The sequence below is a fragment of the Urocampus carinirostris genome, chromosome 4, assembly GCF_059441175.1.
Source record: "Urocampus carinirostris isolate Australia breed hairy pipefish chromosome 4, RoL_Ucar_1.0, whole genome shotgun sequence".
Lineage (NCBI taxonomy): Eukaryota > Metazoa > Chordata > Actinopteri > Syngnathiformes > Syngnathidae > Urocampus > Urocampus carinirostris.
In genome coordinates this window covers 19,962,574-19,988,329 of record NC_142352.1, presented here as the reverse complement: position 1 = coordinate 19,988,329, position 25,756 = coordinate 19,962,574, and the positions used below count along the sequence as shown (strand labels likewise).

The window sequence follows — 25,756 nt, the reverse complement described above, 5'->3', positions numbered from 1 at the left end:
TTTGTATATGTATATTTGTAAATGGTTGGTTGGGTTCCTTAACCACTAGGATCGTAGGGACACCAGTTGTGGTGTGTCTTGGGCAAGTACAGCCTGTTGGTGCCCATACCTCTCTTCAGGCCAACAAATGTTTCCACCTGGTCTCGAATTGGGGACATTTCGCATGATAGGCGAACGTGCTAACCACTCCATAAAGATTCCCGGTTCGAGGCCGAGTGGAAACATGCAGGGCTGGAGAGGGATGGACCCCCCTTTACATATCTTAACATTCTGTATTCGTGTACTGTATAACGCACCTTTCTTCTTAGAAAAATAACTCAAAGTTTGGGTGCAAGTTATACACAAAAGGCTATGATTTATCGGTCGCAAAATGTTGCTGGTCACTATCAAAAAATCGCGAATCTCAATATCACACTGTTTTTATTAACAGTACTAGACACAAATGCATGAGAATGGAGAAAACAGAAAGCCATCCTGAACGATATAAATTAACTCCAACAGTTGATGGAATGATGGAAATAATTATTTGGTCTATCTGATGATGAATATGACTTTGAGGGAATTTAAATAAATAGATTGTTATAATTATTTTGGGATTGCGTACATCGTTTATTTGTCAATAAATGATGACAATCATAGCTGCACATATTCACTTTACAATGCTTAGTTTCAGCTGAGAAGAAAAGGAAACTCATTGGGATGCGAGTTATAAACAAATGCGCGTGTATTCACACACATTTATAAACTACTCAGTTTTTTGTGTATATTTTTTTAACGGAGTCTATATATGTATGTATATCAATTTATAGTTTATTACTAATATGCATAGTGTTCCAAAAGTCATGGGCACATTAGAAGTCCCCATATCTCAAAGATAATGTATCAATAATTAATTGAATAAATCAAAGTATTTAGATTTTTTGTATGGCTATGTATTTGTTTTAAATTTCCGTTTCAGACCCATGTATGGCATTCACTTAACCAGAAAAGATGATTAGTGTGCTTGAATTTGCAAAACTGGCTTGATGTGTGACCAATGCCGCTCACATTGAAAATGTTTGAACATTCTATGTAGCATTTGAGATTCCAAGCTTTCTCAATTTGATAAATGTCCTTCTATACTTACTTAATAGTTTGAGATATCCATTTTCAAAATATGCCCAAGAATTTTGGAACACCCTGGGTTGAGCAATATGGCTAAAAACTAAAACAAAAAAAATCCCTTTCTCACGGTCCCTTGTCATCAATACTATTCTGAATTAAATTGGATTTTGAACCTTATAACGAAACCACCAATAAACAAAGAATACAGCATATGATTAATTCAAACCAAAATCCCATGCTGCACAAATTGTTCATGAAACAATAATATATTTTACTTAGTTGTACAGTAGCTTTTCAGAAGTTGCGCCTAACTTGCTTACATTTCAGTATAATGTAGTTTGTAACTATTGTAAATATATTTTGTAAACCACACAATCCAGCATTATACTGATAGTAGAAAAATAACATTTGGATTTATAAAATGTTCTAATATTCAGTCCTGCCTTTGATTGATTAAAATGAAACTGTTTAATTACGGCCCTTAGCAAATCATCACTTATTTTTCAAAACAATCATATACTAAAATTTAATTCCCTACTATTTATGTTTTACTGAAGTACAAAAGTCAATTCCATTGAAGTTGGGAAAAAGTTTAAAATGTCAGTAAAATTAGAATAGAATGACTTGCAAACCTTTTCTAACCCATATTTAAATGAATACACCACAAAGACAAGATTATCCATGTTCAAACTCATAAACTTTATTTCCATAAGCAAATAATGATAAACTTAGACTTTTATAATTGCAACAAGTGCCAAAGTAGTTGGGAAAGGGGCTTCTTCACCATTGTGTTACATCACCTTTCCTTTTAATAACACTCAATAAACGTTTAGGAAGTGAGGAGACTAGTTGTTGAATCGTTGATAGTGGAATCCTTTCCCATTCTTGCTTTATGTACAGCTTCAGCTGTTCAACAGTCCGGGGTCTCCTTTGTCTTATTCTGCGCTTTATAATGCGCCACACATTTTCAATGGGAGACAGGTCAGGACTGCAGGCAGGCCAGTCAAGCACCCGCACCCTCTTACTACGAAGCCACGCTGTCGTGAGACGTGCAGTGTGTGGCTTGGCATTATCCTGCTGGAAGAAGCAAGGGCGCCCATGGTAAAGATTCTGTTTGGATGGCAACATACTTTGTTCCAAAACCTGAATGTACTTTTCTGCATTAATGGTGCCTTCACAGATGTGCAGGTTACCCATTCCTTGGCCACTCATGCACCCCCATACCATCACAGATGCTGGCTTTTGCACTTTGCGTGCATAACAGTCTGGGTGGTTCTGTTCTTCTTTGGACCGGAGGACACGACGTCCACAATTTCCAAACACAATTTGGAAAACTGACTCATCAGACCACAGAACACTTTTCCACTTTGTATCAGTCCATTTTAGATGGGCTCGGGCCCAGAGAACCCTGCGGCGTTTCTGGATGTTGTTGATGAATGGCTTACGCTTTGCAACATAAAGTTTTAACCCACACTTACGGATATAGCGTCGAACTGTATTGACTGACAGTGGTTTTCCAAAGTGTTCCTGAGCCCATGTGGTGATGTCCTTTACACATTGATGTCGGTTCTTAATGCAGTACCGCTTGAGGGCTCGGAGGTCACGGGCATTCAATAATGGTTTACGGCCATGCCGTTTACGCACAGTGATTTCTCCAGATTCCCTGAACCTTTTCACAATATTATGGACTGTAGATGATGATATCCCTAAATTCCTTGCAATTGTACTTTGAGGAATGTTGTTTTTAAACTGTTCAACAATTTGCTCACGCAGTTGTTCACAAAGAGGTGAACCTCGCCCCATCCTTGCATGTGAATGACTTAGCTTGTTCGGGTCTCCCTTTTTTATACCCAGTAACAACTCTCACCTGTTGCTAATTCATCTGTTCACCTGCAAATAGTTGGTTGATTTCCATTCATCCACTTTCTGAGTAGTTATTGACACCTGTCCCAACTATTTTGGCACGTGTTGCTGTCATCAAATTACAGAGTTGATGATTTTCTCCCAAAACAATAAAGTTTATGAGTGAAGACAATAAATATGTTGTCTTTGCTGTGCATTCATTTAAATATGGGTTGAAAAGAATTTGCAATTTACTTGGATCAATTTTTATTTGCAATTAACACACTTTCCCAACTTCATTGGAATTGAGTTTTGTATTTCTATTTAATTTCTTTCTAAACTAGGTGGACTGGCCATTGACTGGATCCATGACAAATTGTACTGGACCGATTCCGGAACATCCCGCATTGAGGTGGCCAATCTGGACGGGACTCATCGCAAGGTGCTGCTGTGGCAGAACATGGAGAAGCCTCGGGCCATTGCGCTGCATCCTATAGAGGGGTAAGCGCACACACATGTATTTACTCCGATTCAAAGCAGATGGTTTCAAACACACACACACACTATCCTCTCTGGATGTGTCCCAGTTGTCATGCAGTTCCAGAGTGAGGATTAGGGTTTGGCACAACTGCAGTGCCCACAAGCAAGTGCCTGTGTGGCTGGTGAAGATTTCATACAGAAAGCAGTGACTAAGACTCCCTGACTTTACTGTATGTTGTTGCTGATAAAGCTATAGAAAAATGTTCAGCTAGAATACGCTAAACAGAGTTTATTGCGGGGATTCTAAAAAGAACCCCTGATAGACAAAATCTGTGAAGTTGCAACCTTAGCTTTTTAAATTTTTTTACAATTATACAATTAATTACAGTAGACCCCCGGGATACAGCGACACCACCTTAAAGCTTTTTCACTTCTCTGCCCCTCTATTCAGCATTTTCACGTTCACAAAACTTCACCTTCTATTGTAGGTTGATGTTATATAAATTGCTTGTCTGTTATTGTTTTTGTCACTGCCTCGTGGAAATGCCAATATGCAATTAGCTGAAAAAACTCCCACAATGCTATTTTGATCACTATTTCCAGACTCTCGTATGCTTATAAAGAATTTGCAAATTAGTCCGAATTCAATACAGTATTTTTGTGCTGTATCTATTCACCGTGGGTCTCAAGACTTGCAGGGGAAGTAAAAGCATGATAAGCATGGAAACAGTTTGCAATTATAAAGAAATCCGAAGAAGGCAGAGGAATCCCTACCCTTGCTGAGTGAGTGGGACAGGGTTCATATGGGTGCTTGAAATCTGGAAATATGCTTTAATTTTAATGTTGTGATTTCAAGGCCAGAAAAATGCTTGAAGTTTGGGTGAAGTGCTTAAAAATGCTTTACATTTTGTCATATTTTTTTTATCAGTCTGAATCGACAGAACAGGCTTTAAACGAAGAAAGAACAAAAAAAAGATTATAAATTCGGCTTAAAAATGACGCCGGCACGGAAGCTGCGATTGTAGTGTTTTGTATAGCGTTGTCATGTGATGCATCATTGCTCCCTACAGGTGCGTTAGGAAAGGTGCACCACATCAAGTAAATCACACAAAGATACTGGGAGGTGTCCGGATGGCCCGAAAAAGAAAAATAGAAACAATGGTTAAAATGTTGAACAAATCTACGTACAGCATGCTGCAAAATTTGCATGAAAGAGATCCAACTCTTCACAACAATTTGTTACTTGCTACACCTAAAGTCTTTTGTACCCAACAACTATATGGCGAACGATTTGTATTAAAAATATTTACTCTCAAAATGTTAAGATCCTTAAATATAATCAAGATTTACTCAAGATCTAAAAATCACGTCTTGATAATTGCACACACAAGATTAAAATCACGTATGCAAATGACAGATAGTTTTATACATGTTTCACACTGGATTTATTTTTCAATTAATGGTACTAGAAAAAAATGGAAAATTGGCCTGGAAAATACTTAAATAGTGCTTGAATTTGGCCATATTAAAGGTGTACAAACCCTGATGGGAGTATCCAATTGATGATCGGGACTATTAATAAAAATAAGGAGGGAAGCTTCTAGGGGCATGATGATACTCCCAGGTAAAATTGAAAAAATGTTTCATTTGTAATCCGCCGTTGCCGTCCCTTCCCCCTTCTGCACCCACCCGCTAACTCCACTGTACCAGCTCAAGTCACTTCACGCCAAATGTAAATACAACTTCAGTTTTTCCTTACATGTATATTTGCTATTGCGATTCTTACTTCAGTACAAATTAATGTTGTATCCCGCCGGTCTACTGTACTCCATTATACATTCAGACCAAATAACAAACCCTTTTGCCACTTTTTTTGGGGGGAAAGCTGTTTTGCACACGTGCACATATTTATCCGCAACACTATTTACGCACAGGTGGAGAGGCAAAAGGACAGCTAGGCCAATCAGGATGCAAAACAAAATGCATGATACAAATCGGTGAAGTTGCGAGATTGTGAGAAGTGAATCGTGTGATAGCAAATGTTTACTGTTCTCAAGCAGTGAGCCAGACATATGAAAATAATCATGGGTTGGCCATCTTTTCCCGAGGCTTTAGATAGCCAGCTAACGCGGCATTGCTGTTTTTCATCTTCAGTAAGATCTACTGGACCGATTGGGGCAACACGCCTCGCATCGAGTACGCCAATATGGATGGATCCAATAGACGGGTCATCGCCGACACTCACCTCTTTTGGCCCAATGGGCTGACCATCGATTATGCCGGCCACCGCATGTACTGGGTGGATGCCAAGCACCACGTCATTGAGAGAGCCGACCTGGACGGACGCAATCGGAAAGCTGTCATCAACCAAGGTGGGCCATTTTTTTCTTGAACAAATAAGACGTTTCTTCCCCCATTTGGTGCCCAGTGGACAGGCAGCCTCATGTAACAAACACTGATACTAGATCCTAAATCCTGGAGAAAAACTATTTTGTTCTTGAATTTTGACGATCACATCGTAAAATTGCTTCACTTATGGACAAACACCACCCAAAAAACGGCCTGGAGAGAAATGGGCACTGCCAGGGTGTACTTGCCCAAGACACACAGGAAAGGGTGCGGCTACAACTGGTGGTTAACCGTGAACATGAAAAGAAAAATCATTATGTATATTCTTGAAAAAAATGAAAAGAAATGTTGCAAAATGATCATTTTTACATCATTTTTAATGTACTCATTTTAAGTATTTTCCTTTTTAATCTAAAAAGTAAACATAAATTGAGCAAAAAATACCTACTAAGCAAAACTATATACCACCAAAACAAAAATAACATATTTTGCAGTGTAATGAATATGTCGTTCCCTGACATTTAACTCATTACTCAATTTGCTGGAAACAAGAAAATTATGTGTCCGGAAAAAAAACAATCTGTTCCTTGTGTTAGTCATTTGTTCATTTTCCAGGTTTTGACAATTTAAGTCCTCAACAATTTGGAGCTAGGCAAAAAAAGCAGCATGCAGCATTATTCTGTTCTGACGTGAGAGTCGCAGAGTAAAATGGTCGTATGGGCTGGTGATGGAAACCTTAGGTAGTCAGTTAATTTGTTCCCTACCCCAGGCAAAACATTTGAATTCCAAAATAATATACTGTAAGTACTCCTTATGTATTAGCTATCTATATAATCACATAACAGTACAGATAAATATTCATGTAAATTAAATTGCATTTACAATTGGTGAGATGTGACTTGAGCTGTTCCACCGGGGTAGCAGGTGTGTGTAGAGTGGGAGGAGATGACGACGGCAGTTCAAAAAAAATGAAAATGCTTTTAAAACGTACACTTGTGAGGATTGTTCTGCCCTTATAACACATTGTTGTTTTAAACCCCTTTTTCATTGTTCATAAATGTTGATTGCGTATATGGTAAATTCCTTAGCGAGGGTAACATCTTTGTATTCTATAACATATATCACAAGCTTCTATTCAATGGTCATATATTTTTGCTTCTTTCTTTAGCATCCCTGCATTATTTGGGACCCATAACAGATACAGTACAAAAAATTTAGTATCGTAATGCCGACTCGCAAGGCTTTCAGAAAGCACACATGATTCTGAACTGAATGAAGGGAAGTGCATTGTAGAAGGTAGTTCAGCCAATAGCATACGGGCATTTTCACGGTGCCATGACGCAGACCAATAGCAGACATTTTTTCGACCTTGACCAACTGCAGACAGTGGACGTAGTGACGTAACTCGTCATATGCACAAAGCTGTAAAGTTTGAATTTTATGTGTTTTTAGGCACTCCCAAAATATGTTTTTGTTGTATAGTGGGAAGAGTCCAGAAAAAACAAAGTTATTCAATATTGTAAAGTGAAAACATTGTAAGGTTGGGACGTCGTAACCCAGAGTCGACTGTATTTGTTTCTTCGGAAATGTAACCACAAAAGGTACATAGGCGAGGAAAAGACAGTGGTAGTAATTTCTCTCCCCAACTGAACCTTAATGCAACAATGATCAATATCAAATTCAATTCAATATAAAATAGCTGTGATCCAATCACTATTTGGAGTCTCTGCTCAATTTGTGATAATGAAAGGCCTGATGTGCTTTTGTATTTGAAAGTCTTCTGTTTCCTCCTGAGTTTTTATCAGCACATCAGTCAGGACGGCTGGAGTGTGTGTGAGCGAGGAAGTCCGGCGTGTTTGTATACGCGTGCACGCGCCATTGTCCGTGTGAGCACTCCTTAATGATGTGTGTTCTGAGGATAAAAGGCTGTAATTGGCCCTGTCCGTTCCCCACAGCCTCTGTTTGCTCAGACAACACACAGGACAAATGGGACGTGTGTGTGTCCTTTGACCACACTCTGCCAAGGAATGTTAATGACTATTGTAGCACCTATGCTATCAGGCAAGGGAAGAACAGCGACTGGACTAGTTCTACATTTCATAAATGGTAAGATTAATAGAGGAAACAACAGAGTCAAAATTAATTTAAAAGTTTGCTGGTAATTTATTGTACAATAGATGGCATTTAATATTAATTATAGTAAAATAAATCTTATTTTGTTTAAAGAGTTAGATAAGAAGTACAAAATTAGGTTACTCTTGGTTTACTAACCCGTTTATTTTTAATTCAGTTTGCAGGGATGGTACGGATGCTTGAAATCCTTGAAAATGTTTACGTTTTATTGTAGTTTTTAAGGATTGAAGAATGCTTGAATTTGGGTGAAATGCTTGAATGTTTCACAAAATGACGCCGACACAAGTTAGCTAAAACTGGAGTGATGTGGTAAAACATTTTGAACTAGCTGCAAACTTGATGCTAGACATCGGGAGATCAGAGATCACTCTATTACAGGTATCAAGCAGAGAAGTAATAATTGCTTCAGTTATAATCCCAGTATCTAATTTGACAGCATCAGGCGAATCTTTGCAACATTACAAAGGTGAAAGCCTCTCCAGTAATATCTTTCACATGTAACTGAAACGACAGATTCGGATCAAATATGACACCTACAAGCACATGTTGTTTGTCAATCATTCTTGAGATTGATTGTGTTAAGCCCTTATAAGTCAACTGCTTTTTAATGTCAAAAGGTTGACATCTTCTCATTTATTCACAATCAATGCAGAAAAAAGATGTTCATGTTTAGATTTGCATTGAATGTGTTAATTAGTTCATTTTAACAGTTGATTGAATGCAGCTTTACACCTGAATGAACTCACCACACTATACAAACTTCACACAGCCCTCTAGCGGCCGGAGAGAGCATTTGGTTTGCATTTATTATTTTAAAAAAAGATAAATTATGATAGAAATGACCGAGGGACTCGCTTCTTTTTAGACATACTCTGAAATTTATGGCTGACTGGATGAAATCCTCCACTAGGCCAGATTCAGCTCGCGGGCCGTATGTCTAAAATCTCTGGGTTACACTATCTCCTTGCACCAATAGTTGCGTTACATTTGTCTTTGTGCGGGATCTGGACACACGCCAAGTTCCTGGAGCTGTAGGGTTTAATCTTTTAGCAGCCTACACACCTGTAGAGCCCTGGGGTGGGGGCAGACGATGAAATTTCTGTGGGGGCGTGTCAGTTTGATCTCTGAGTATATATATTTTTTTTGCTTGGGGATATTCCGCCCTGGGAAGATGATTCTTTTACAATGCATGTGACACCCTCTGCCCTCTGGGAAACAGATATGAGAGCAACAGTACAGTGTGGCCTTTTTGAAAGGTCCTAGGAAATTAATCTCTTTCAGTTTTGCCTTAGGGTTTGTGTTTTCAGTGGTCCTCGGACTTTTTATATAGCAGGTGTCACCAATGCGGGCACCAAATAGCCCCGGGAGAAGACGGAAAATAGCTCACTAGTGGGTCATTGCAATTTTCTCGGAAATTCAATTTCTAACTAGCATGATGTTTTAGTGGTTGATTTAGCTTATTTTACCTATACTTCTAATAACTCCAACCTGGGAATAACGTAAAACATGGTACTAGCATATACAATACAACAAAGTCATTGCATAGGTTATTTATTAAATAATATCAAAATGTTTGCCATTTGTGCTAATCAAATAGTTCTTAGCTTCAAAAACGATCGTTTCCCCTGTTATATAGAATATAATAGAATGTAATGTATTGTCGTTTATTTATTTACATTTTCTCCTAGGACCTCAGTGTTTCTTGTAGGTGATTATTTTTTCATGATAATAATAATAACAATAATAATAATAAGATTAATAGCCCCTTCTTTTTTCACATTTTCTCATTCAACGCCCAAAATGCCTTGAAAATATGGTAAAATAAAACTTGTAATACTTTAAACGTTTGGAGATTGTTCTACCAATGATGCACGCACGGATACAAAGAGGTGCAGACGCTCCCCTACTTACGACCATTCGACTCACGTAAAACGGAAAATACAAACATTTTTTTCGGAATGTCAAAAAATATCCAGACATTGCTATTAGTTAGATTTTGTATTGTGTGTACCTTTTACCAAGTACAGGACAGTACTGTAATGCTTCTCTCCGACGCTACCGTTGTGTGGTGGCTCTGTGAGAGGTCACCCAGCCTCCACCCCGAAAAAGAAATCCGGCTTCCTCTTAGTAGTTAGTGTGTAAACATTCTATACTGTATCTCCGGCACGTTAAGAACTTTGACATTTTTATTGTTTAATATCTCGTGCATCCATTCAGTATGGTTTGTGTAAAGTGTTGAGAAGAGGTGAGCCATTTCTTTTTAAATAAAAGTGGAAGAAAGATCGATGCGGTTGAGAAAATGGTTGAATCCCTTTTTTAAGCCACTCTCTAACACGGAGGAGGACTTCTTGAAGCCCATCTTCCAAAAGTAAGTAAAACTCAACTTGATTTAGTGTATTATTTGATGAAAAGTTTATTTTTTTAGTACAAAACAATAGAGGTTAGTTATACAAGCCTTAAACATACTTATATAAACCTTAAACATACAAAATATAGCACTGAAGCAACTTACGTCCGTTTGTAAGTAGGGCGGCGTCTGTAATATAGTACTAATACTTGATTTATTCCTGCAGCAGAATTAGTCTCCAAAATGTAAGGCTATCATGCTATCCACTCATGAGATAATACTGTGCATACCATAAATGTAATTCTGTTGGTCAAGAAAAAAAAACATAGTCCAAAGACAAATAACTAAGAAGAAAAACTAAGACCACACACATATGTTTACTTTCCAATCCTGTACTTTCTGGCCATCTGGAAGCGATGCTCGCTGCTATCATTGATGAGCTGAGAGTGTGACTGGTTTCGGCTTGGTGTGAGGTGCCACATGTAGGTTAAAGGGGACATTGCTGTACAGGCCCGACGCGGCACTCCATGCCCTGTCGGCCCGCAGCTGCTCGTCCAGCTGTCCTGGGAAGAACAAAAGCAGAGGGGACGACAAGTTCGTGTGATGACACGGAAGAAGGTGACCAAGACAAAAGCACTCGCCTGTTTGGATTTCCGTTATTCCCGGCCAGGAAGCGGGTGTATTATTCGCCACCCTCATCTTGTGTGGATAACATCACAAAAGCTGCCACGCACCTGACCCAGTTGGTAGATCAAACGTTTTTTTTATTTTTTTTTTTTATTTTATTTTGGTAGTGCTCATGCATGAAATAAATATTCTACCCACATGCCAAAATACCAGAGAATGTTTATTTGACATAGTAACTGAGCACTCTATGTGACAAGGGCAAGTTACGGTAATTGATTGAGGCGAGCAAGTTTTTTTTTTAATCAGTGCTACTGGGTGGCCACGATGGACCACACATGAATGCGATTTTGCATATCGTCGCCTACATACAGACACTCCCCTACTTACGATTGTTCGTAAGTTGGATTTGTTTGTAAGTTGCTTTAGTGCTATATTTTAAGGCTTATATACGTAACCTGTATTGTTTTGTATTGACAAATAAGCATTTAAAAAATAATATTCTCTATAAAAATAAAAAAGGTGAAATTTAACTTACTTTTGGAAGATGGGCTTCAAGAGTTTGGCTACTTCTCTGCGGTAGAAAGTGGCCGAAAAAAAAGCCGCATTAAGCTTCCTTATTCCACTTTCATTTCAAATGAAACGGACCGCCTCTTCTTTACACTTAACACCAACCATTTTAAATGGATGCACAAGATATTAAACAGTACAGTATGTTTACACACAAACTGTGACAGGAAGATGAAGCCGGTGGATGCTGGGTGAGCCCTCACAGCGCCACACGCCAGTAGCGGCGGAAGGAAGCACTACAGTAATGTCCTGTACTCTGAAAAAGGTGCACAATACAAAATCTAACTTACATTAATGTCCGGAAATATTTCGACATTCCGAAAAAATTTTTTATATCTACTGTTGTTCGTAAAATTGTTTCATTTAAATTTCGAGTTTATGCCCTAAAAGATAAGACTCAAGCAGATATATGTGTCATGTCTGCCATCTAGTAGTGAATATTGATATTACAACTCAAAACTACAATTAATCTGTCTCCTCCCAGTTCCTGTGTTTTCTTTTCTTTTTGGGGGGAGTACAAAAAATAATCAACTACAAAATCATTGTCTGTTACAGTTTTCAATGCGGAATTATCAAACATTGATGAATAAAATATATATAATATTCTTTTCAGTCAATCAATAAGGCTCAGGGAGCTCAGATTTCAAAAACTTAATCTGCCATTTTAACAATCAAAAATGTAACATGTCAAGAGTTGCACTTTGATAAAAAAGTTTGACTAACTTAAAGTGAGCACTGATTATCAAAAAATAGTAGGTAGTCTTTTTTGGGGCCTTTCTTTCTTAAGAAAACAAAATTTATTCAGTTATCACATTTTGCACAGGATGTATTTTTGTAAGCAAAACGTTCTTTTCTGTATGTGTTCTTAGTGAGGCTTATATATATTCAAAATTGGAATCATCTAGAATGACAGCTATTCTACTTTTTAGGGCTGTGTTTTTGATGCTCAAAATCCATGTCGTGCTCAGAGTGTGTTGCTCTGGCAACAAGGGCTCAGACAACAAAATCAGCAATTCTTGCTGTCTGTTGATTACTCGCTGTCCTTGTCCTGATGATGTTCTTCTTAAAGTCTCATTTTTTAAAGTGCTCTGCTTTTGTCTTCCCTAGGCCTCCCTCACCCGTTCGCCATCACTGTGTTTGAGGACAGCCTGTACTGGACTGACTGGCACACCAAGAGCATCAACAGTGCCAATAAATTTACTGGCAAGAACCAAGAGATTATCCGGAACAAACTGCACTTCCCCATGGATATCCACACCTTGCACCCACAGAGGCAACCTGAAGGTCAAGACACAATTATTTTGTACTGTTTGCTCCATGCTGGATTTCAGTTAAACTTGACTTTAGTCAGATATAATTTTGGGTTTATACAATATTTAATGTGAAATATTGTTATAGTGTTATGTTGGGATGCACCAAATATTCAGCACCGAAAATGTTGCCTTCGAAACAGACCAAATGTGCATTTTAAGTTTCGGTCAAAAGAGTATATAAAACTGACAACCTTTTGAAAGAACAATGTTGTGAAGACATCACGTCAAACGTGAGGTGAACCTTGCGAAGCTGGCTTTTACTTGGGGACAGATTTCTCAACTCCATTTATCTCTCTGCTTCCACGTTCCTCTTAACCCCTACCCTAGTTTGGCTAATGTTTACAGCGCTTACACTACATAATTAAGTTACTACAATTGAGCAGTGTTAAGTAGTAACCACGTACTCTGTGTGTGATATTCAATCTGTTCGTCCCCGAGATGATTGGCTGGCCCTAAGCTATTTATCATCAATTCCTTCCTTCTGTTTTCTTGTCACTATTTACTCCTCTTTAAAATCCCCAATAATATGTACTTAAAAAGGGGTAAGGCAAGATTTTGCAGTGTAGCAGCTACATGCTATTCTTCATTAGAAGCAGACAATTTACTCAAATAGAATAAACCTATTTGTGTCATTTGCATACAAGATATTTCAAAGGTTTTACTCCTTCTTTTTTAAAAACACTTTTAGTGTTTTTTGATGTTTTGTGTGAATTTACCAAATTAAAGATTAGCTACAATTAGCACAGAGTAATATGCATGTCGGGTATTCATCATTTTAAATTGTTTGATTGTTTTAGCAAGTCACTTCAAAATAAGTTCGGTTCTCATTTTCGGTTTTCGGCCGAGCATTTCACGTTTTCAGTCTCAGGCTAAATTGAGATTCTGTTTCATCCCTAGTGTAAAATGCAGTTTTCTTTTCTTTACTTTTTTCTTAGGGGGTAGAAATCGCTGCGGTGCCAACAATGGAGGTTGCAGCCACCTGTGTCTCCCTGGCAACAAGACATACACTTGTGCTTGTCCAACTGGTTTCAAGAAGGTGGATCACAGCAACTGTGCAAACAGTGAGTTTTTTTGTACTTGTGTGTACTTTAATGTACAATACAGTAGAACCCCAGGATATGACACTAAACTGTTCTGAGGTGGGGTGCGCTAGGTGAAATTGTCAAATGGAGGGGGATGGAAACATGGTAATCAGCTAATGTGTTCCAAACCCCCAGCCCCCCTGGTGAAAACATTAAAATTATATATACATGATACACATTGGTAACAAAATACTACTTATTTGATTAAAAACATGATAAAACATATAAAAGTAAAGGATTTTTTAAAATTTTATCTACTTTTGGTGCAATGCGACTTTAGCTGGTACATTGGATTTTGCAGGTGGATAGTAAAGAGGGAGGAGACAAAAATGGCGGATTATAAATGAAACTAATTTTAAAACTTACACTTGTGACAACTGTCATGCCCTAAGAAGAGTTTATTCCAATAATTGCCTCCGTATTCTTAATAATTGGAGCGATTGTTGATTGGTTGGGACCATATTTCTTAGTGATGATAACAATGCGTGTGCCTTCTTCATATTTCTTATCTCAAGCGTCGTTTCCATTGATATTATATTCTTGCTTCTCCCTTTAGCATGACCGAAAGTCTCGGGATCCATAGCTAAACAAAATAAAGTTTGTCATGCGAGATTCCAAAATGAATGGAGAGAAAAGCTTCAGTCAGCCAATTCAACCAATGACTTCAGCCAATAGTATATAGGCATCTTCATGAAGCTTTGACGCAAAACCAACAGCAGACCAGCATCAGATATGGGGTTAACCAATAGCAAACCCGTATCTTATAGACTCATCTCAAACACCACAAGGTTTTGCTTATTTTGGGGCTCTAAAATTTGGTTTTGCCGTATGGTGGGGAAAATTCCTAGACAAGGGGCCGAAAAAAAACATCGTACTCCACATTGTACCGTGAAAACATTGTAAGGTAGTCTGCAGTAACCCAGGGGCCTGCTGTATAAAGATTGTATGCTGATTTAGAAGTTGTATACATTTCCTGTTTGTCAGTATTTTGTGTTTTTAATGTTGACCCATTGTTAAAAATAGAAGACTGACAGAAGACCTCTGGTCTTTAATCAGGTCTTGACAAGTTCCTGCTTTTTGCCCGAAGGACGGACATCCGACGGATCAGCTTCGACACTGAAGACATGTCGGATGATGTCATTCCTCTGGCCGACGTACGCAACGCTGTGGCGCTGGATTGGGACGCCAGAGATGGTTTTATCTACTGGACCGATGTCACTACTGACTCCATCAACAGAGCACTGTGGAACGGCAGCAACCAGGAGGTATGAGGAGATCAGACTAGAATAGAAACCATGGCATTCATACAGCGAGTTTATTTTTAGTCAGTGGAAGAAGTAATTTGTCTGGTGAAACACTGCTATCTAGAGTTGGAGCAGCGGCATTGCAATTCAACTAATCTGTGAACCACAGCATTATAAAAGTGAGCCATGGTTCTCAAATGGAGTATTAAGACCAGGAGTTAGGAGGGTTGCTTTAAAAATGTGATCCAAAACAGTTACCTGTAGAAAAGTGCAATCAGTAACATAATCCAAATACCATAATGTTTCAATATACCTTGATTACTTCCAATTACTTTTAGATTACTCTAAAACCAAATATGATAATAGAAGATAAATAAACTATATATAAGTAAAAGTATTCTTTTATTTTAAGAAAAATGAATAATGTATCATTGAAAAAGAAATACAGGAAACCATGTTAAGGTAGTTGCGTGTAGTCCGACAAAAAGTGGTACAATTTTAACCACTTGGTATAGTGCATTGAGGAAAAAACAACTTTCTCTTTCGCATCACACAAAGATATGCTCTGTTTTAGTGCATCTTAAGAGCACATCAAGAACTTAATATTGTTTTAAACACACTAAGTGTTCACTTCATAAAATTCCATCAAACTGGGATGTCTTCTCATCCCTCTGTCTCTAGTGCAGTTCTTCTCATTTATTTTCTGTCATGTCCCCCCTCAGAAGAATAAATCCTTTCTTGTCTTGAATTAAATTAGTATATTCTTAAAATATGCAGAATTATTAATTATCTAATTTTATTTTGTTCTTTCAGATGGTGGTGGACACCAGTTTGGAAAGTCCTGCAGGTTTGGCGATTGACTGGGTGACTAGCAAGCTCTACTGGACTGATGCTGGTAATCAATGACAGAAAATGTAAACATGAGTCATGTTCTTAATCTACCTCATCATTTTTATATACATGTATATTTTTTTTAAATATATTTTTCCAGGCACAGATCGCATTGAGGTTTCTAATGCAGATGGCAGCATGCGGACTGTGCTGATATGGGAGAATCTTGACCGTCCCAGGGACATTGTTGTGGACCCTATCGGAGGGTGAGCGGATTGAAAATTAAATATCAATGATATAGTATTCTCTCTATTTTCACGTTTAATCCATTGAAATACTACCCATATTAAGTCAATTTCTGTGAAGTAGGAACTACTGTATAAATTTATATACTGTAGCTTAACACAGGGGATCTGTTCACCTCAAAAGAGATTGTTTTATGCCATGAAGCACTGGCGGGATCTTTAGTACAGAGGTGAATAATACATGTCAACTCTTGCTTACTTTTTGAAAAAGTGTCATATGATTTGGTTGATTTCTCTGGGACAATTCTTTTATTTTCTGCCTCCACAGCAAAAACGCCAAAGTAGTGTCCATCCATATAAAGTGGATACAGCAGTTGTATCCAAGATCCAATAACGTAAATCTATGCTTTTAAAAAGCCTTGTTTAGCCTCTCTATTCAGATTGATCGCAAACCATCATGCGTTTGTCACGAAACATGAAAACTATTCTTCGGATTGCTCCAATCAGTGGCCAGGAAACGGAAGGCAGTTCTCTGATTGGTTTAAGTGTACTTGTGCTTTGGAAGTGACAAAAAAAAATCATAATGTATGCAAAATTCCACAAAGCTAAATAAAAGAATAAATTCCATGGTGCACTCAGAAGGAGATAGTCGAACCGCGATAGGGCGAGGGAACATTGAATTAAGTTGACGTTTTAGCAATTTCTCTCATCGGTGTTTTCTCCATAGTTTCATGTACTGGACAGACTGGGGTGCCAACCCCAAAATCGAACGTGCAGGTATGGATGCTTCAAGTCGCATCGTCATCATCTCTTCCAATTTGACTTGGCCCAACGGACTTGCAATCGATTATGAGACCAAGCGCCTGTACTGGGCGGATGCCGGCATGAAAACCATCGAATTCGGAAACTTTGATGGTTCTGACCGACAGGTAAGCGATGCCTTCACTTTATTTCGTTTTTTACTTAAACAGCTATGTATTCATACTCTCTTCTGTTTAGGTTCTCATTGGCAGTCAGCTTCCTCACCCTTTTGGCCTGACAGTACACGAAGACACGCTGTATTGGACGGACTGGCAATCCAAGAGCATCCAGAGTGCTAACAAGCTCACCGGTTTGGGTCGGCACACCCTTGCAGAAAACCTGGAGAACCTCATGGATATTCATATGTTCCAAAGACACCGGGAAACAGGTGTGTGACTGCATTTGAGATGTTGCATTTCTTTTTTGGAAAGTTTAAATGGGACTGAATGTAAGTTTACCTATATTCAGCCTGCAAAAATATAGTCATTCGCTGCTTCATTCTCAGGTCACTGTCATTCAATTTTGCCTCACAGAAATGATGGTAAATCAGTTAAATTTAGCATCCAGGTAGCTTCTTTTCTGTCGTTGCTCATTTGTTCGAGGGAACAAGCTGTCAAATTTAACACAGGGGGGAAAAATAAGTCTACTATAATTAGATTTGTTTTTCTTCTGTCGATTTGAATTTTTGTTTCCTAAGTAAAGTTGATCATTTTGTGGGTGACTGTGTATTAAAATCAATGTCAATTTATTGCACTTGTCATTTTTTTCTTTCTGTGGTGTTATAACATATGACGTATGATATGACCCAGTTTCTTAAGCCCGTGCACACCTGACACCAGCCACATGGTGAAAATTGAGAAATTTAAGAAAGCCAGATCTTTTTAGTGAGATGAGCTGAAAAAAATGTCTCTAAAAAGAGTCGGAATTCCCATCTCTTCAACATACCATTTGCTTCCCCAAGGTAAAATAAACTCCGGTCAAAATTGTGTTTTGTATTTAGAGCGCATGCGTCAAGTCATGCGCCAAGATTATCAAACATGTTTACGGTTGGCGCTCAGCGTGCGGGTGGCTTTTGACTCTTACAGACAAACTGCATTATTTTTTAGTGTTAAAAAAAAACCACAAATTTTTGGAGGTCTGTTGAAATGTAAAAATGTATGTTTTTGTGATTTTAAAGACAATCAATCACCCAATTTTTGTTGCTATTATAAGCAATTATAATTTCTTGCTTTGCGTTTAGAAACTTTCGATCTCAACAGAATGGCACAGGTTTTATTTTTTATTTAAATATGTTCGGCTGTTAGAAATAAATAGTAAGATTTGGTGACTTTGAAACAAAATGACCCTAATTGTGTTGCTATTATAAACTGTTAATTTTCTGTTTTTGTTTATATATATATATATATATATATATATATATATATATATATATATATATTTATGCTTTTTTTTTTCAACATCGTGATCATTGGTTCATATTTTGAATGTGGCTTAAATTTCAAACCTTAAAATTTTGGAAACACAAACCTAAATATTGAATATTTAATAGGTGTATTCGGGAATTAGTTGTTTCCAGGATGCAGGGTGGGGAAAAAGGTATTTTTTTATGTATTCATTAACCTCTTAATTAAAATTGTGCATGTGTTTTATACGCACAGATGTGTTAAGGTGCTACCTATCCTGCTGGACACTTGTACCTGACAAAGATGCTCAATGCATTATAATCGTGAGCAGGGCTAATTTTTTTGTTTGTGCTCTTGCAGTTCAAAACCCCTGTGCAGTGAAAAATGGCGGTTGTAGTCACCTGTGTCTTCTGGCTCCTGCTCCCAAAGCCTACAGCTGTTCTTGTCCCACCGGCATTAATCTTCAAGCAGATGGAAAAACCTGCACACCCGGTATGAAAGTCTTTTGATTTTTGCATATCTGGTCCCCATTAAACCATATAAACAAGGTATTACATTATATATGGTTCCCTACTTAGTGATAATTTACTTATTACAGGTGGTTATGGAACGGATAACCGTAAATATATATCGATTGAATACTGTATTATACATTTTTCTTGACTAATTTTCAAACAGGAATGAGCAGCTTCCTGATTTTTGCGAGAAGGACCGACATCAGAATGGTTTCTTTGGACATCCCTTACTTCGCTGACGTCGTTCTTGCTGTCAACAGTTCGATGAAAAACACCATTGCTATTGGAGTCGACCCACAAGAAGGTTTGTGTGCCTGGAAAAAAAAGCAATATGACATAAACTGCGCTCACTTCTGAATTCTTCTTCAGGTAAGGTGTACTGGTCTGACAGTACACTTAAAAGAATCAGCAGAGCCAACATCAACGGTACGGCCGATGAAGACATCATTTCTACAGGTTTGCTGTTCTGAACTTTTTTTTTTTTATTATTCAATCAATACCATAATGTACAGATACTTTTCAGAAGCATTGTCTGAGTGACAAAACTCAAAAATATGTTTTTCTTCTTTTATTAAAATTTTATCAAACTAAAAAAGATTTGGCGCTGGTCATCAGTAAGTAACAGGCCTCTGGGAATGATTTCTGTATGATAAATTACCATTAGATTGAAGGAGTGTCTTTTATTAGATATTTTTCAACACATCTTTTTTCTGGTGAAAGAGTATGTGTAGGCGGCCCCACATAGCGAGTAGGCATACTGAAGCTGTGTGTTGACACCTGCAACATGGAGACAAATAGGTTTTAATTTTCGAAAAAGATGACAAAGTTTCATCGTCTGGTCAGAGGGATGACGTTTCGTGCACGTCCTCAGCAATGTGATTGCCGTCGTGACTGAACTCATGTAATCACTTCACCGTAAAAAATCAGGCACTGAAAAGTTCTTCATGCTTAAGTTCAGTGTCCCTGCGATACATTGTTATTTTGCAAGCAAAGTTGTGTTTAGGGAAATCATTGTTTATATATATATATATATATATATATATATATATAATCAAAAATACAAAAACAAAAGAAAGCTCTGTTTGGAATGCAGTTTTTCACAAAAAGCTGTTTTTCTCAGTTTTCTTGGAAACAAGTATTTTCAGGAAACATAGCATTGTTCAACTGTTGTTTACTAAACAATGGTAAAATTTAGAAACATACTTTTTTCTATGAAAGATGACGGTTGAAGCTTTCCTTTGATATATTTTATGCTTGTATAGCTACAGAACTAAATTTTCTAAATGTTCAAAAATGAGTCAAAATTGCAAAACTTGGCTGGCACCGGCTCATCCCATTTGAGAAAAACGTCTGGCATTGAATGAGTTTAAAGAATGGTCTGTGACAGTGTTATGATATTGACTTTCTATATCTGTAGGACTGATGACAACCGATGGCCTGGCAGTGGACGCGGTAGGTCGAAAGCTTTACTGGACCGATACCGGAACAAACAGAATCGAAGTCGCCAATCTGGACGGCTCCATGAGAAAAGTTCTGGTGTGGCAAAACCTGGACAGCCCTCGTGCCATTGCCCTTTACCATGAGATGGGGTGAGCATGGCAAGATTTTGACTTTACATTGAAATTATTGCATTTGTGTGTGACAAAAAAATAATTCTTGCAGTTACATGTACTGGTCGGACTGGGGCGAGCACGCTAAGCTGGAGCGTTCAGCAATGGACGGGTCCGATCGAGTGATCCTCATCAACAACAACCTGGGATGGCCCAATGGGCTCGCTATCGACGGGGCAGGTTCACAATTATTGTGGGCTGATGCACACACTGAGGTAAATTATTTTTATCTTTATAATATAAATATTTATTAGTATGGATTCATTTCTAATGCATTAGTGCTTTCTATGTATTATTAGGGTGATTTTCAGTCTAGTAACCCTTACCAAGGCAAAACATTTTTTTCAAACAACCCAATATTTGTGGTTTGAAAACAAGGTGACCCATTATTTTGTAGTTGTTTAAAAAGCATTAAATATTTAGATTTCAAGACGAAATGACTCATTTTACGTTTATTTTGAACAAAATGATCTCCTGTAGTAGGATATTAATATAAAATGAAACCATTTTTGATACATAAACTGAAGTGGTAAATGGCTCTTGACCAAAACCTCAACCCAAATTGTTTTAAAGCCAATAGGGGGCTGACGATTAAAACAGAATAGCTGGCAGTATGAATATCCTACCCCGACACACACTAAAAACAAGCGGCATCAGTCATGCATAGTCATAAATGTTTTAATTACACAAGAGCTATGTTATCAGACTTAATTGTAATCCCTTAAATATTTGTGGTCTCCGGGGATGGGACCTGGGCTTTTCTGGGAACTCTCCATCGGGTGGCGGAGTCGTTCCACCAATCCCAAAGGCCAATATTCTACGAACTAGGGTGGAATGCAAATGTTCAGTTCTGTCTGTGGTAACAAAAACTCACAAACGAAAGGGTGGACAGAAAAATAAAAGGGAAAACGTGGTCCTGACTAAACGAAGGCGTACGTAGTGAGATAGTCCAGTGGAAACAAAAAGAATAGTCTTTGAAAAGAAAAAGGGGAATGGTCCTTCGCTCCGCGGCCAACAGATAGATAGATAGATAGATAGATAGATACTTTATTCATCCCCGTAGGGAAATTCAGACTTCCAGCAGTCTACCCCGTTGTTTATTAACAGATGAATATAATGCCCTAGGGGTGCTTGTAGCGGAGTGGATGACGTCACGCCAGTCCAGAAGTTCGACATCCCTGCGGCAGATGGAAAACTTTTCTTTGTGAAAATCCAGGGATACACCACCTCGTGTTAGCAAGTCCGCCTCCTCTCCGATTCCCCCCGGCTTTCGTGTCTCTGTTTAGCGGCGTTGAAGCCGGGTAGCTCCGGGTGGCTACACGTTAGTGTCCGGAATGCTAAACGTGAGCCATGTTTCCGCAAAACACAGCAACTGCGCTCCCTGTGCGCTTCGATGTTTTCCACCAGCACTCGATGATCTTATTTGGTCGTGAGTTTGCATTTACCATGATGCGAACCACATATAAAGGGAGAAAAAAGAATGGAGTTGTCGATGTTGTGCTGAGCTCATTTACCCTACAACAAGGAGCGGCCCATGGTCGTGAAAATACAGTATAGTTTAGAAAAAGCAGAGAAGACATTGATGGATTTTGAACTTGCAAGGAGAACAGGGGAAAAAAGCAACTTCAGTGAAGAAATTCCAACCTGTTTAAAAAGCCTTCTCCTGACCCATTTTTATTTAATCTCCTAGGTTACAGATTTGTAATCAAAGAACAGCAACATGATTGGGCGATGTAAACAGTTCATAATAGTCAAGATAACGGCATCTTATGCATTCTCCTTTGCAGGTGTCCAATATTAATAGATTAAACTTATCAATATGCCTCCTTCATTTGAATATGTTAAAACACCCCAATTTAACACCAACTCTTATAAGACAACGGTTATAAAGATTTCAGTTATTTCATGTTGCAATTATGTGGACTGTAAGCATCTACTTTCGTATTTTCCGCAGCGCATTGAGGCTGCTGATCTAAACGGGCAGAACCGCCACACCCTGGTGACCCCAGTCCAGCACCCGTACGGTTTGACCCTTTTGGGGCCTCACATCTATTGGACCGACTGGCAGAGCCGAAGCATCCAGCGAGCGGACAAGAATACCGGTGCCGACACCATCACAGTCCGTGCCAACCTCCCGGGACTGATGGACATTCAGGCAGTGGACAGACAGAGGGCTCTTGGTGAGGCTTCCAGAATGGAAAAATGCATATCGGGGTACTACATTAATCCAATATGAGGTAGGGGTTGCAAAGTGAGATTGTAGTATAGCGGGGAATAGAAACCTATGGTAATTCATAGCTTATGCCTTCCGAACCCCAAATACACCAGGTTTAAAAAATCAATTAAAATAAGAAAATATTATATAGTAACTACACTCTAAAAACGGATGCGTTTAATATAGACCAGCTCAATAATTTTGATTTGACCAGTCCTGTGTATTTTGCAGAAGTAATCCTCACAAAGGAGTGTTTTTTGCACACTAAAATTGTGCCTTTTTTTTCTTTTCTTTTTTTTAATGATGGCCCCCAAAATGTTTCGTTTTATATTAGTTCGGGTCATTTTGTTTAGAACAACCTAAACAAGTTTTATGCAAAAAGATTCTGAAAAAATGAGTTAAATTGACCCAAGTATTGGTTTGTTCCCTTTTTTGACTCATGTTTTTAGAGTATTACATACGTATTATATGTGTATATAATACAGTGGTGTAGAAGGTGGGTTACTACAATTAAAAGTCATTCTAAAACGTCCATTTGTGAGGATTGCAAGGATTGTCATATATAGATTTCCTTGCATCTATTGACTATTTACGTTTAAAAATAATCCTAAATGTTGAATGGTTAATTTAGCAAGGGAAGTTTTTTTTGTGTGCTCTCTTCGTTTTTCTTGATAACCATAAGCTCTATTTCCATAGTTATGATGTTTTTGCTTATACAGTAAAAAAATACAAGTATTGTATTGCCAACGTGCAATACAATTAGAGGTAAGATCGGGCCAAAAAAAAGCACCCGAGCCCGACGCAGGCCCGAGGGGTATTAAACCCGACCCGGACGGAGCCCGATTAATTAACTGGATTTGCTGGCCCGGCCCGAAAGGGGCCCGAAATTACATATTTTATTTATAAGGAGGGGTGATTTATGATAACAAATTAAACTCTGCCTTTTGATACAACATCTAGGCCTAAGTTAAATAAAACTGTATAAACATTTACATCTTTTATATTTCTGTGTCTGCACTGCAGATGTTACATTAAGCGACAATCTGTCATTGACGTTTTTTTTTTTTTTGAGGTAGCGAAAACATTTAAGGGCGTCCGTCATTTTGACGACTTGATCATTGGGCCATAATCCACAGCAGCAGTAGTAGTACGTCCTTAAGATTTTAGCGCAGCACTTTCATTGAGATGGTGTTGACGTGTTGTGCCCTTTTCCGACTCCTATGCAAATCCCCCCCCCCCCCCCCCCCCCCCCCCCCCGATCGTATTCTATATAAAACGCTTATTAAAACAATAAAGCGAGCTAATTATAATAATTGGGAGATCCTAGTCTATATAACGCGTTTATTTAAACAATAAAGCGTGATTTTATTCTGCAAATTGCGTTTTTTAACGCGGATGAAAATGTCACCAACGTCAATGTACGCTTCCGACAAAAGCGATCGTATTCTATATAAAACGCTTATTAAAACAATAAAGCGAGCTAATTATAACAATTGGGAGAGACACTTCACTCTTACCAGAGTGCGTTTTCCTCGTCAGTTCTCCTCTCTTGAGTTTATCCTTAACTTCTTGTTGGTCCGACTCCATATCGGGGATACCAGGCCAAAATCACGCGAATTTGCGGAGGGGAAGATTATTAAGAGGACAGCATTCACGTCACGTCACGTGCACAGAGCATGCTCTGGCTCCGTTAAAAGCAATTACAGCTCCTTCTCCGTTTTATCCAAATTATTTATTTTATAACAAGTATTCCTTGGTCTAGTATCCATACATAGTTTAAGTATATATTTTTAATGAACATATATTTATAATTATTAATTAATTAAAAAAAAAAAAAAAGAAAAAAAAAGCAGGACCGAACCCGACCCGACCCGACCGTATGACTGACATTTCAGGCCCGAAATTGCCTCGGGTTCGGGTTCGGGCTCGGGCCATAAATCTTAGGTCTAAATACAATACTTGTATTTTGGGGGGAATTTTTATTTTTCCACTTTTTTTACAAGACTTTTGGATTATTCCTTTTCTTCAGAAATTATTAAACGGCATAACACCTGATTGAAAGGACAATAGGGGAAAGAAAAAGCAAGGAAAATGTTATAAATATACATATATATATATATATATATATATATATATATATATATATATATACATAATTTATAGTGTAAGACTCTTTTGTTTTTGTGATGATAAAATCTAAATGACATGAATGTATAATTAACAAATGAGTGTGATGATGAAAATGTTAATGTATAATGAACAAATAAGTGAAAGGAATACTCATAACACTTAATATCCAAGTCATAATGAACCTCACTTGTTTGTTTTAAGGACAGTGTTCCCGTTTGGCCGCGTCCCTGCGTCCTAGACGCATCATTTTTGCTGGGGACGCATAGTCTCAAATCAATGTGCGTCCCCAGAACGCAACTTTTTTGACACAAAATTGTCATTATTACCCGATTATATTTTTTTAAACAAAGATTTACCACACTCCAAAGGCAGATCCAGCAGATGTGGTTTTGGTCCCGCGGTTCGAGTTTTCGTCTGCAAGCCGATCTCGATTGTGTGGTGAAAAGTCTGTTTCTTTTTCGGCTCAACTCATTCAAGAGAGCCGGCTCTCAAACGGCTCACTTGCTTTGATGCGTTACATTATGAATTATTATGTTGTATAAAGAAGTTAAGAAAAAAAGGAAGTATAAAAGGAGAAAATGAAAAATGACAGGTTTGTGGTTATCCTTTAATCGGTATATTACCAACACTAATTTGATGCAGAAAATGAATTTATAATTCGATGATTAAAACTGAATGAATACTGTATATAGAATTGTATTATATTTTTGTCATCGATTTACAATTGCAACCTCGATAACACTAAATTTTGGGGACCCATAGATCTCTGTTGGGACCCATAGATTTTTGAACGTGCGAGTCTCCGGGACTCATCACTTTTCAGTGGTAAAATGAACACTGAGGACATTAACAGAATAGCTTCTTTATAAACTCTAAGAAAAGCTGTACCGTAGTATGTAAAAAAAAAAAACAAGGTTA

The 25,756-nt window shown here is 38.0% G+C and overlaps 1 protein-coding gene across 3 annotated transcripts in view; it reads left to right on the top strand.

Annotated features, from left to right (window-relative positions):
* lrp4 (low density lipoprotein receptor-related protein 4) overlaps positions 1–25,756 on the top strand; it is a 136,610-nt gene that overhangs the window by 97,272 nt on the left and 13,582 nt on the right. For all 3 annotated transcript variants that reach the window (XM_088333855.1, XM_088333854.1, XM_088333857.1), the window contains exons 13-27: positions 3,291–3,447; positions 5,581–5,798; positions 12,557–12,733; positions 13,698–13,823; positions 14,901–15,109; positions 15,902–15,983; positions 16,080–16,185; positions 16,892–17,093; positions 17,164–17,353; positions 18,729–18,860; positions 19,047–19,187; positions 19,253–19,339; positions 20,301–20,472; positions 20,546–20,708; positions 22,448–22,673. In XM_088333855.1, the coding sequence (XP_088189981.1) occupies positions 3,291–3,447; positions 5,581–5,798; positions 12,557–12,733; positions 13,698–13,823; positions 14,901–15,109; positions 15,902–15,983; positions 16,080–16,185; positions 16,892–17,093; positions 17,164–17,353; positions 18,729–18,860; positions 19,047–19,187; positions 19,253–19,339; positions 20,301–20,472; positions 20,546–20,708; positions 22,448–22,673 (2,388 nt within the window). The remainder of the gene's footprint in view (positions 1–3,290; positions 3,448–5,580; positions 5,799–12,556; positions 12,734–13,697; positions 13,824–14,900; positions 15,110–15,901; positions 15,984–16,079; positions 16,186–16,891; positions 17,094–17,163; positions 17,354–18,728; positions 18,861–19,046; positions 19,188–19,252; positions 19,340–20,300; positions 20,473–20,545; positions 20,709–22,447; positions 22,674–25,756) is intronic.